Source organism: Drosophila melanogaster, chromosome 2L (genome assembly GCF_000001215.4).
Source record: "Drosophila melanogaster chromosome 2L".
Classification (NCBI taxonomy): Eukaryota; Metazoa; Arthropoda; class Insecta; order Diptera; family Drosophilidae; genus Drosophila; species Drosophila melanogaster.
Window position 1 is genome coordinate 7,574,871 of NT_033779.5, and position 13,447 is coordinate 7,588,317.

General features: G+C 37.9%; 2 protein-coding genes across 5 annotated transcripts in view, besides 1 other annotated feature; one reads left to right on the forward strand and one right to left on the reverse strand.

Moving 5' to 3' along the window:
- RapGAP1 (Rap GTPase activating protein 1) overlaps nt 1–4,110 on the reverse strand; it is an 81,176-nt gene extending 77,066 nt beyond the window's left edge. The window contains exon 1 of one of the 3 annotated variants that reach the window (NM_001103644.3): nt 3,367–4,110. In NM_001103644.3, the coding sequence (NP_001097114.2) occupies nt 3,367–3,689 (323 nt within the window). In that variant the 5' untranslated portion in view covers nt 3,690–4,110. Of the gene's footprint in view, nt 1–863; nt 1,144–1,374; nt 1,738–3,366 lie in introns of those variants that run through there. The other 2 variants (NM_144299.3, NM_001273279.1) reach the window with 2 other exon arrangements.
- Nucleotides 4,111–4,384: 274 nt separating this feature from the next.
- Nucleotides 4,385–4,510: a mobile genetic element.
- Nucleotides 4,511–7,053: 2,543 nt separating this feature from the next.
- On the forward strand, nt 7,054–8,463 carry Spn28B (Serpin 28B). 2 transcript variants are annotated; one of them, NM_135284.3, is made up of 4 exons: nt 7,054–7,077; nt 7,135–7,976; nt 8,029–8,167; nt 8,221–8,463. In NM_135284.3, the coding sequence occupies exons 1-4, from the start codon at nt 7,065–7,067 to the stop codon at nt 8,361–8,363; spliced, it is 1,137 nt and encodes a 378-aa protein (NP_609128.2). In that variant the 5' UTR covers nt 7,054–7,064; the 3' UTR covers nt 8,364–8,463. The 2 variants fall into 2 exon arrangements, with proteins under 2 accessions (NP_609128.2, NP_001260209.1); NM_001273280.1 differs by having other exon boundaries at nt 8,221–8,401.
- Nucleotides 8,464–13,447: the final 4,984 nt, after the last annotated feature.

Genomic DNA, 13,447 nt, shown 5'->3' on the forward strand with positions numbered 1-13,447 from the left:
CTATGCATATTAATAGGAAAACAACAACAACACCAACAACAACAACAACAGTAGCAAAGAATGGGAGGAGTAGTAGAAGCAGAAGGAGATGCAACATTGTCATTTAACGGGACAGGCGAACAGGGCGCAAAAAGAGGTGGAAAATGCGTGAATTTTAATTTGCATTTTTGCCAGTCGGAGACGAGAAAAAACGCTTTTCCCAATGGAGTTGGTTGGAAATTGTTCCACTTCCAATTTCACATAACAACTCTAATAAATTTAAATATTAATTGAAGCATTAGGACCAGAAAAAGTTGATACCACGTTGGAAAGATCTTTAATTAATTCAAAATTCCTTTATGGGAAGTAATATACAATTCCGTTTTTGTATTGAATATAAAAAACCTGTTGGGGTTCATGATCTTCAAATGTTTTCACCCCCTTGTAAAAAACCGAATTTCACATCACCATATCCAATTGTTGAGGTAACTTATACATATCTGCAATCACCTCACACAACTTGCACATAAATCACAACAAATAAAGAAACACAATTTTAAGCTGATCGCAGGAAGATAAAATGGTTATAAAAACCAAAAATACACGTAATAATCATGCGTGACGCATTTCAATCGAACTCCAAAGACACAGAAAACAAAACGCAAGAAAACTCGGGAACCGCCAAAAACGAGATGAAGAAAGAGGGAGAGGAATGAGACAAAAACGGAACTTTTTTGTGGTTATTTCTTTTTATAAATATTTCTCATTTGTAGTTTCTTTTCAGTGGTTTGACATTTGTCTGTGCTGATTATGTTATTCCGTCATTTCATGCACTTGTTATTGGATGGAATTTTCGTAATTGAATTGCACAAAATATTACGCACACAATTTCACTTGGTTTCAACACTTTCTTCGCTTCTGCTTTTGGATTCTTTGCTCGTTACATTTCAATTTCAGCCAACGATTTTTGTTTAAAAATTTCACTTTTAACTACGTGCGCGTATTTATGCAGCTGTTTTTTTTTTTTGGCAAACTTATTTTGATTTCTATTTGTCTTGCCCATTAAGACACCTTTGCCACTTTCGCTTCTAATTTTTTGATAAGGCCAACAAATGCGATTTCAATTTGTTGTTATTCAAGCACACACGTTCAATTAAAAGTTCGTCAAACATTTTGCTTATTGTTTGTCTATTTATTGCTTTCGTTTTCTTTCTTTTGTTTAGGCTGTTTAGGAAACCGCCTCAGTGGGATCAATTGCAAATTAATTGTTGAAGAAAGTTTGCGTGTTATGCTTAGCATGATTTGTTTTTGTTCACTTTTTTCAAGAATTCAAAACCACAAATCATCATTGCCTTAATTGGTTATATTAATTTTATAATTTTTTTGGTTGATTACCTAGCACTTTCACATATTCGAGTATTCGTTTGTTGTTTGCTCTTCTTTTTTAACAATTTTCTTGTTTGTTTTGATTTTTCCATTCGTGGCGCTTCTCGCCGTCTTCTGTTGCTGTCGATTTGCAACTGCTTTGCGTTCTACCGTTACTTTTCGAACAGCTAATGAAGAAGACGCATCAGCGTCTGGACCGCAGACCCGAAATATATTACGATTCCTGTTCCGATTCCCGATATCAGGATTTCGCGACGCAGACGCGCGACAACGCTCACACACACGCCCGGTCGTCCTCGCACACGCACACACTTAGTCGGACACTCGCTGGCTCGGACGCCCACACGAGTTGGTTCACAAATCGACTCTGAGTCGCAAAGCAGAAAAGCTGCGGGTCTGGCCCCAAACGAACACGAATGCGAGCGACGAACAACATCGTTGCGCACGAAGCTCAGATTTCAGGTTCCACTGGCGAATGCGATCCACAAACTCCACAGTGGGGGCCAAAATAATAGTGGCTGTGGATCCAGTTATGGAGATTTTATTTATGTACACATATATTATGAAGCTTAGACAGATAAAAATTATTTAATGCAGCGCAGACAAAGAAGAGTGGAATGATATATGAAATAACATGTAAAACATGTGATGATACAGATATGCATTAATTCATATTAAAGAGCAGATAATTTTATAAAAATCCGTGCTATTGCTGCGACCTTAACTGTACGTGCACGTTGCATTTTTGTTAAGGCGAGAGAGCGAGTTTGTTGTTGTTCTGCTCTCACTGCTTTTGTTGCCTTTATGGGGGCGAAATTCTTGTTTATTTACATTTATTTACATTCCAAATGCGCGCAGTTTAGGCAAACAGAAAGAGTTGTTGCCAGGGGAGAGCGGAGCTGCCCGCATTAGCCAAAGTAAACAGTTTGGAAAACAATGCAATTCAAAGAAGCCGGCAATGCAGTTGCCAGTTAATTATTTGCACAGTGTACCCCAAAAGTATGCAGAAGGCAATGATTTCCCTCCACCGAGAGATAACCAAAACAAACCGAATAACCGGAACCGGCGTGGGACACCAATACACAAGTAAACAGAGGCACGAGCCAAAAACAGTCGGCGTTCGCCCCCTTGGAAAGTGGTGTTATTCCAGAACACGTTCTTTCATGAGCCTTTTTCGAGAGAAAGTATTTTCACAATTTGGATATACCATTTTTCTGGATTTCTGATGTCAACCCGAATAAGTATTACAGAATACGAAATTGAATATGTATGTATGTATGTTATAGTAGTTATAAAAAAGAATTTTCCGTCAACTTTTGTTGACTAAACATTGTTTTTTGTCTTGTACACCAAATCTAACAATTTGTGGAAAAAGAATCACTTTGAAAAGTGTTCACAAACTTTCGACTTGTATTTGTAAATGCAAAAAATGCAGTTCTCCCGCGAACTGTTTCCACAATCCACAAAATGACGTCGGCGTGTTGCACTTGTTCCCTCGTTTTTATCATCCACATGCTTGCCGATGTTTTCGTTGGCGGCTGATAACGAACAGCTGATAACCACACGATAAACCGCAGCTGCGAGGGGCGTTTCGAAAACCCGAAAACAGATAACCAACTGTTGCATGCCCCACATTTTTGGGGTTACACATCAAAGTGAACCGCAAGACAATGGATGCCACTTCTTTGGTAGTTTCTATATAAACAGGTATGGAATGCATGCATATATTTGGTCATTCAACATTTATCTCGGTCTCCATGGAAGTGATTTACAAGAGAAAGAAATAAAATTGATTTGTTTACGATGTGTAGGTAATAAATGGGTAAAATCATTTTAAAACCTTTCAAATGCTAGGCACAAACAAATTTTAAATTCTTGACCACCTGATGCTCTGATTCTAAACGATTAACCACATTAATATCTTGGCACTCATAAAAATGAGTAATTTATTAATGAATAAATTGAAAAAAAAAACTAGTTTTTATCATTAAGTGCACTTACCTTAGTGGTTCTGTCAGCATATCTATATTCTCGCAGCTTTCCATCTCCAGTCGCTGGTATTGCAATTGCCTGGCACTCGAAGTGCTCGATCTGCCCCCTGATCCTCCCGAAATTGTGGCCGAGTTGGATGAATGGCGACGATACTCGGCGAAACTCTCGCTTTTGCGGAGACCCGGAATTTTTCCGGAACTGTTGCGCCAGTACTTGATCATCCGGTGTAGGGGCTTGGGCGAACTGGCTGCCGAACTCGGGGCCAGCGATATTTCACTGCTTCCCACTATAATCGGATGGCCATGATCCACCAATGTCCTGTAGGAACTCATTTTTATCGCCTAAATCTACTAAATTTTGAAAGGTTACTCTTGAGAATATGTACTAACAGAATATGTACTATGTACTCTAGTAATTGCATGTGTTTTTTATTAGTTTGTTTTATTATAATGAATTTATTAAGTTAATTGAAATATATACGTTTATAACTTTCCATATAGATTGTAGAATATATTATATTTTTAATTTATATTTTTCACTGCGAATTGGTACTCTTATCATTTCTACTCCGGGCTTACACTTAGATTTATTATATTCACTCATTACACAATGTGACTATAGTTATAAAATTAATTTATGTCTACATTTTTTTTTTCTTTGCATAAATTAGAATTCGTTCGTTGCATAAATCGCGTTTCGTTGGGGTTTCGATATGATGTCGCGTCGCGCCGCCTTCGATTTTCCGACTGACCGCAACAAAGAATCGGAACAGAGCCCCAAGAACCGACTTTTTAGAACCGAGCTCCATTATCTGGAGCGTTCTCCCTCGCTTGTTTTTGCTCTCCCTCTCTTTCCATTTCCATTGTTTTTATAACTTCGCACGTTTTATTGCATAGTGTTTTTTTCTGAATTTACTTATATTTCTTGCGATTTCATTATTTTAAACATACCGGGTACTTCTGATCTTAATTGGGAATATATGTACTTAAAGCGATCATATAAGCATCAAAAATCTGTTCAAACAATGTTTTTTTTTTTATATATTTATTTATTTAGAAGCGATGAATCAATACAATGCAATAACAGTAACATAACAGCGCAATTAACATATAAAAGATAAAACCAAACCTCTCACTAATCATGTGAGGACTTAATTCAAACAATGTACTATAAATAATAAATATTCTCACCTTTTTGGGGTTAATGTGTTTTATTAAAAATTAAATTTACATTTTTTAGGTTTAATTTAGAAACCACTAAAGAAGTGGATATTGTACTCTTTTATAAATATAAAAGGTATATTCCATTCTTAAGCGCCAGTTAAACGTTTTTACTAGTTTTGGATTGTATTTCAGTTTTACTGTGCTGGTGATAAATGACCGAGCTGGGATTCCGCTAAGTCAGCTCGTTTTCATTTTATTGCTGCCGATATACAAATTAAGTGTAATCCGTACATATAGAGACGTCTTTATTTATTTTTATTTACCATTTCCAGCTATCGGATATCTCAGGGTTTTCAGCACCGCCCCCTTTAACACGCCCCATGAATAGAAACCATTGTCTAGTTCAATGCTCCAATCAATCACCATTTAGACTTTGGTTAATTAATTAAACAATCCATCAAGATTTTCTCTTATCTGATTCTTACACCTTCGTTTGACATTTTCAGGTGCTGGGAAATTGATTTGCGCATAATAAGCGACGATTTTACTCAGATTTTCCTCATTTCTATGGCACTTGGAATAGGAAAAAGTAGTGTGGGGACAACTGGAAAATATAAATGTCTCATCGATGCATCAATGAGTCAAGCTGGGTTTACGATTCTGCTGCGGGTCACCACCAAGAACTTTAATGGTTCTCGAAAAGAGGGTGATAAGGAAACAGACTTCAGGGCGTCGCAATATGCACAAAAAACGGACGGAGAATAAGTGCATTAAAGTCGATGGGGGGGATGAAGACAGTGGCGTCGAAAAGTGGTTCCACAACTGCTAAATGCCGCTGCAATCGAGTTAACAGGTAATGGAATATCCAGCAAATCAGATAAATGGAACATGCAAAACAAATCGCTCGATAAGAGAGCTGTAAATATGAAAATTATAAAAAAGAAATCAAGTCGTTGTAGCTTCAAGATACTCTTTTTAGTAAAATGCATCTGCCTGCATTCAAAATAGAAAATGGCATTTCTATTTTGTCGAAATACTTCTTATCTGTTTTAATGCCTTTTGATGCATTTCAAAAATTCATGTGACTTAATAAGTGTTTAATGTTTAATTTTCCCCCTATCGCGATCTCCTAATTACAGAGTATCAAAACCAATTTAAAGTGAAATCGAAAACCCAAATCGAAATCGAATTCGCAGTTGCTACTGTAACGGTTTCGGCCACGGGAAAGTCGAGTAAGATTTATCATGACATTTCCTTGATGACGATACTCAATCGCAACCGCCCCCCTACATCAACCCCCCAGCACCGCCCCCATCCCCCATGACCACTCGAGCATCGTGTGTGCGTTGTCAAAATTACATTAAAGCGGAAATCGCATGCTCCGCTTCAGTGCCAATCGAAAGAAGACAGCAAACTGACCGCAGAGTAGAAAAAAAAACTAAAACTGCACTGCCCGCAGTCTCGGATAACTGCACTGGAAAAAACTCTTGGCTTTTCTATGTGTTCTTAAAAATCTGCTCAAGTAACAACTATTTTTTGAAAACAATCTAAATAGATACAGATAGTTTAGTATGTTCATATACATTTAGAAATATTTCTATACAATCGTATAGCTTAGGATCAAGAATAAGCTTAATATTTCTTTGTTAAACTTTATATTTATTTATTAAACATAATTTTTTCCTGTCTATAGGAAGGGGTAAGAAGGGGTCTGTGGGTGCCGGCACGCAACACCCGCGACACTCGACGACATAAATCAGGCTCAAAGAAAAACCTAGTGAAAGAGTTGGGGGCGACTGTAAGGCGAGACACTTGCATTTTGGTTCGTCGTTTTTTGAGGGGTTTGAGGCAAACATGTCCAAGCTGTCGCTTGTATGCCCCTCTTTATCGGCCCCCCATTTGCCACAAACATATGCAGCACCCCCTTCGACTCACCCAAATACGCGAAAATGTGCGTAACGTAACACAGGCAGCCACGAAGCACGCAAACTTCGATCTACACGGAAAAAAATGTATTCTATTTTAATTTAATAATTGTTGTCAAAAACTTTATTTCTCTATACTTCAAAAACTAATGAAATTTATTCAAACAGGCCATAAAAGTGAATTACTGAATCATTAAAGACGATAAAGATTTAAATTAATACGTCTTAATTGATTTGTCATTATAAACTTTTTTTAAAACAAATTTTATAAATTAAAAAAGATTATGATTGATAATTTTATCAGTGCACGTTTGAGCTGGATCTGACGTTGGAGTTGCAGAAGGAGTCTCAGACTGAGTTGAAGACTGAAACTAGCGAACATATTTCATTCCACGGACATGAGACACGAGACCGCGGCTTTAATTGACATGTGTTCATTAGATGAACCAGTAGTATCGGATTCGTGAAATGCAACGCATAGAGTTCGGAAGTATGTCTAATGGGGAGCTGTGTCTTCAGGCGTTCTTAATTAAATTACCATCAATAATATATTTATATTTATATATTTATATTTCCTTACGGTCTGCTAATATGCGTTTAGTCTGAAGCCGCTCTCAGAATGAAATACTTGTGTAAGCGGTCAACGAAATCGTATTTTACTCTGCAACAATTCAGTCTAATTCCCTTAGATCTTCTTTTGTTGGCCACCTCAGTAGAGAGCGGGTTTTGGGAGGACTTTTATCGAATTCTAGCATCGCAGAATGCAAAAAGGAACCTCATTTATTCGCCGATATCTGCTGAGATTATTATGAGCATGGTTTATATGGCATCAGGTGGAAAAACGTTCGAAGAGCTTAGAAACGTTTTGAAATTTTCTGAGAACAAAACACTTGTGGCAAACAACTATCGTAGCCTTTTAAGCGATCTTAAGCGCCGCGAAACGTTTATTATCCTGCATATGGCAAACCGGATATATGTGAACAAGAAATATTGCCTTGTACCGGAATTTAACCAGTTGGCACGAAAGGCCTTCAAGGCCAAAGCCAAGTCGATCCGTCTAGACGATCCAGTCAGTGCGTCTGCGATAGTCAATAGCTGGATATTAAATCGAACGCGTGGCATGATCCGGAACATAGTTTTACCTAAGGACTTTAATTCGGATACAAGTGCGTTTCTGGTGAATGCAATCTACTTCAAGGGCCAGTGGCTGTATAACTTCAAGGCCGACCAAACTCATATAGCCGACTTCTATGTATCAGCTAACGAAATTATTCCGGTGAAGATGATGACTTTGTCTGCATCCCTACTATCAGGATACATCGATGACATTGATGCAAAGATTATCGAACTACCCTACTGGAACTCAACTCTTTCTATGCGCATCATTCTGCCCAATAGTGTTGATGGTCTTAGAAAACTGAAAGAGAAAGTTGGTTTTATTGACTATCATTTGGAAAAAAAATCCGTAAATGTTAAACTGCCCAAGTTCAAAATCGAATCTAAAGCACAACTAAAGGGAATTTTTGAAAATGTTAGTATATTGCTAAATATAAATGATACCTTTTATTTATACCTTTCCTCAGTTAGGCATTCTAGATGTATTTAAGCCCTCAGCTGACTTAAATGGGCTCGTCCTAGAATCTGGTGCTAAGATCGATAAAATTGTGCAAAAGGCCTTTCTGAAGATCGATGAAAAGGGTGGCGAAGCTTCTGCGGCAACAGGTGAGTAATAACAATTCCCCCAGGATTCGTAGCATTTACGTAATATCTTTTAGGTGTTCTTACTCGCCGAAAGAAGTCCATTGACAATTTAATACAGCCTCCAATGGAGTTTATAGCTGATCATCCGTTTTTCTACGTAATTCATGACAACAAAGTCATTTACTTTCAGGGTCACATCGTTGAACCACGCTGGTAATCAAATGCCAGCAAAATTCGACTAACTTTTTAAAGGTCAAAAAAGAAAATATAAAAAATATAAACAATTTAAAATACCTATTAAATAATTTCAAAATCTTATAAGGAAATGTTAAATGGAAACGTGTACAAAGTTAATGAATATTTAATCAATCATTCCGTGATTAAGAAATTTAGGGACTATAGACTTATCTAAACGCTGTGAAGAGGCCGCAATCAATATCAGTTTAAAGACTTTTTTCTTCCACCGATTGCACATTTTTTAGGTCGTCTAGTTTTGTTTTTCGAGCCATGTGTGCCCGGTCAGATGGGCTTAACCTTTTGCCTTATCCTCCATTCGATATAACTGCTAATTGACCCTCGACGACAGCCAAGGGAATGACGTCCGAAGAGTCCGACCAACACAGCTGTTTGACCTTTTGGCCTTAGCAAAAAAAAGGCAAAGACAACGACGTCGATAAAAGTTATAGGCGCCCATAAATTAAAATGCAAATTAAAAGACGGCAGAACGGGATAGAAACATCTAATTGTACGAAGGAAAAAGGAATGTACTGCGTCGATGGTTGGAGAGGCAGGCTAATAATTATCACTGTCATTTTTTATCGCCTTAATTATGACCAATATTTGGCCAATAAAAAAATTCGGCGATTCAGCAAAGCGAAAGGTCGAAGACAAGTTGCGTCATCATTCTAATCCAAGCCAAAAAAGTTTTAATTAAAAAAATTGTTAACTCTAATACGGATAGAAAAAGAAGCAAATTGCGAAAATATACGTGAAAATTCAGCTGGTTTTTGCTGGACACGCGACAAATTGGACATTGGACATGTCTGTCAGATGGACTTTCAGTTCTCCTTTTCCGGCTCTTAATCCCTGCCAGAGTTTTCCCTTACTGAACCAAGAGGTAAATCCAAAATCAGCTTAAATTAAATTTTTGCGCTTTACTTTTTGGTTAGAAGGAATATCGCTGGATAAAGAAGGACACCGGAAGTGACGCCAGTAGCTGTTTCCTCTGCGCTTAGAAATGCTTGGGGCTATGAAAAGTTTGCTTAGCAAACTCTTGGCCTTCCTGCTTGGGAATTTTATTGGTACAGGTTGGATTTCGGCAAACAAACAGGGTGTTCAATCATTGCTCACGTTTCACTATATCAGTTGTACCTAAAAAATGTATTTTTTAAAATTACCTTTAGCAAAATATTTTATAAAATATTTTTTTTTGTGTTTCGTTCGTTTATATAATTTATATATAACTTTACCCTTTGCGCTTTTAGGTGAACAATACTCATACCACGAAATGCTGGAAAAGGTTGTCGATTATTAAAAGTTTGCGATAAACCAATAAAGGGAAAACGAAACTTTTCGGCCATCTAATTTATGAGTGGCGAGCACCGAAAGGGAAAGAGAACTTTAAGGATGGTTCGAGGCAGAAATTAGAGGAGTATCCATGCAGTTAACAAATTGCTTAGCTAAGCGATTTGCTTACAAGTGCGCAACTAATTAAGAATATGGAAGACACAAGAGCTCGTGTACAAGGACACCCCCGCACACACACACACACGTGCCACAAGTGGCAGGGAAAGAAGAAGCAGCCGCAGGATTAATGAGCTGCCACATGAAGCACTTTCAACGCCAAATAAAGGAAGGCCAGACAAATGTGGCAACAACTTAATTTAAACATCGAGAAATTAAGGAAATGCACTCGGTTTGAGTTGAAATAATTAACAAACTGTCGACGGTTCGGGGTTATCTACAATAGAAAGCAACAGCTGTGTTCAAAGGAAACGCATTTAAATTTACAAATAATAAAAAATTGTCAAACGCCTGCCCAACGCCTACGTGTTTTAAGGACCTTTTTAATATCCTTATCTCGGGATCGTCGCAAATGTTGCGTAACTAAGTGCGGTGCCTTCGGGGCACACTTTTCACCCCTCTTTGCCGATCTTTTCTATCTTCTACCTGCCCTCAAGAGATTTCTAAATGTTGCATCCAATGGATCGCTACAAAAAAAGATAATCCATTTGTGACTCTATCGCAACCTTAATTGAGTTGTCGGCCCAGAAAAAACAAGAGCGTATTTTCAAACACTTCTTTTGACACTTTGGCTGAGCATTTGAATGAGATCCTGGGACATGTGGCGTCCTACCAGTTGAAGCGTGCCAGGAAGCGGAGGAAATTGAGTTGTGAGTGGAAGAAAAGTGCATTGCGAGGGAGTGACATAAAGGTATGAAAAAGAGTGGGTTTTAGGGAACCGATTATCAAGAACTGAAGTTAATAGAAAACACTTCGTGATGGAATACCAAAGGGAGATCAAATAGTTTATAAGACTACTTTTTGTTTTTCTATTGTAAGTCCAATATTTTCTTAATTTAATTGTGGCTACTGTATTGTAATTTCTGTTTTCTCTGATTGCTCTTGAATATTTTAGGCCATCACATTAAAGTTCAAAAACATTCAAGGCACGAGCAAACAGTTCAATGTGAAATATTTCCATCGAAGGAATCGATTAGGTTTTGGAAAATCCGTGACCTTGCTAACTTTATAAATGCGCCAGCTGTCAGTGCTACAATCATAGCTTGTTAAATTCAAAACTCATTGAAAATCAATAAAGAAAAGTCGAGTATAAACTGAAAATGCAGTCACTGAACCCGAATGCCTTGACCATGAGGAGGGGGAAATGCGAGAATGCGAGTAGCCAAGGGGGCATCAATTACTTGCGCACAATTTGCACACGAAATGACGGCAATTAGCAGAGAGACACCTGCCAAATGGAAGCTCACCTGAATGGGTTGGGGCTAGTTCGTCATGAGTTCCGTTTTTTTTTTGTATAGGAAAAGAAGAGAGGGGATGCAACTGGGGCAGAGCCAAATTGTTGACCCCGTTTATAAAATAGCTGAAACTGGAGGAGGAAGTCAAGTTTCCTGGCCATTGTCACGTGCTGAACTCGTTTTTGAAGGGGGTACAAAATGGGGTTAAAGTAAGGGATCTGAAAGACTAAAAACGTGAGAGTATAGGGATTAATAGCTTTGACACATTTGTGGGAAAAAACTTTAAGATTATTCTTAAGCTTAACCTTTTCTGTCCAAGCAAGCCACAGTTCGAAATTTATGTATGCAATACATATATCTGAATAAAATGAATATCCTGATAAAAGCCAAATGTGACTAATAAAATAAAACAAATTCACGTCCTTCAACGCCAAAGTTTCGTCCCATTAATACTTCATCGAGAAAATTGTGTCACCTAACAGTCGCCAATTCCACCGCGTTCACTCCTCATTCAAACAACTTGTTTACAAGACAAAGTTGGGAAGGCGAACTGAATGTTCTGTCAAAGGAAAACAATTCAATTTCCCGTGGAAAAACCAGAGCACATAACTGTGAATGTCTTCGAGGAATGGAGTGCGTGGGTGGGAGACAGGGTGACCCAAATCCGCAGAAAACGGAAATGGAGAATATCAAATAAAAATGCAAAAAATAAAACTAAAAGCAGCCATAAAAGTCCAGCTTGAACACTGGAAAAAGTTCGGCAATAAATAATCGAATGTATTACATTGACTAGAATTTTTAATTATTAATAAAAATTTTGTTTATAAGTTAAGCAAAATTTTTAATAGATTTCTACAATAATTTCATAATAAATTGATTTCTTTTTTAAAGATCTTGCTTTAAGTTCTTATTTTAGTAAGATTTTTCCATGTGGGCCAGCATCTGCAAGTGCTTCAAATCAGTTGAGCAAATAGAACCAGTTGTCTGAGGGGTCGGAAAATGGGGAAAATCTTGACGGCTTTTGGGTCATAGGGGGATCAGGAGGCTGGACTCTGCCCGACTGTCTGCCCAGGATTCATAAATAAAACAAAGTGGCGCCAACGCGCGACGAAATGACGCGTCGCCAAAGTATCTGTAGCTGGTGGTTCCTTCTTGGGTTTTCCCCATTTTCCTTGGCTTTCCACTTCCCCATTGTTATTCATTGGCTTCACTCACTTGCCATAGAATCGCTCTCGCTTTTCTTCCTCTTTTTTTTTCGCTGACCCAACTCCGCCGAATATCGATTTTCTGGATGCTACATTTGTCTGGCTTTTAGTTTTTCCAGCTAGCAAGCGCAACTAGTTGCGGTTTTTCCGCTACTCTCCCTTTTCCTTTCGAAAAGCACTGCTACTGCAATAAAGAACAATTGTGGGTGGAAATTTTTGGCCCGGAAAACTGTGGAAAGCGTATTGATTGTTTCCTCGATAAGCGAATGTCGCTCACAAAAGAACGAAACTTTTTCAGTCCGTGGGTAAAATTGCTATAGTTTGGCACTTGATGTGGGTATAATTTACGAAAAAAAACTTTTTGTAAAACAACTCAATTTATGGGACTTTGAAAAATAAAGCAACAAGATCGGGCACCCTAATTTTCTGAACTGAAATTCGCAAACTTAAAAATCCCCCCATCCAAATTCTGATCCACCACTGGTATCAAGCCATCTTTTATTATCCCTCCGCCCCTCAAAATGCAAATTGCAATTTAGAAAGCGGACAAGAATCGATGGCGAATGCAAATTTATGAGGGAAATGTCCTTGAAGCCATTTAGGAATCGAAATTATGCATGCCCACTCGTTAAAGTGACAAACATCAAACCGCGCACCCCCAGCACCGCTGATTAAATCGGGAAATGCACTTTTTGCCATTAAAATTTATGGGCTTCGCTGAAGAAATGTGTTCCAAAATGCGAAAATGTGCAAAAATTATATCGGGGCGGAATGAGCATCCCATTGAGGATTGCGGAGTGAGGGGATGGCTGCACTTCGGGGGGTGGCATGCAAATTTCTGTCAACCCTGATGAGGTAATTAAAGTGTACGGACCAAACACACACGTTTTTCCCATTTTTATGTTATTTTTTATGTACCCTACGTAAGGATATATTAGTTTTTGCATTATGTAGGAAAGTTTTAAAATGAAATGTGATCTGTATATTGCCATAAATGGTTCGTATGTTTATGGAATCCTATTTCCTTTAATTTCAATTATAAATAATATATTCCTTAGTAATAATGATAATATTTATAATAAAAAATAGTCAATTACGCTTTGATTTTAAATTTTTTT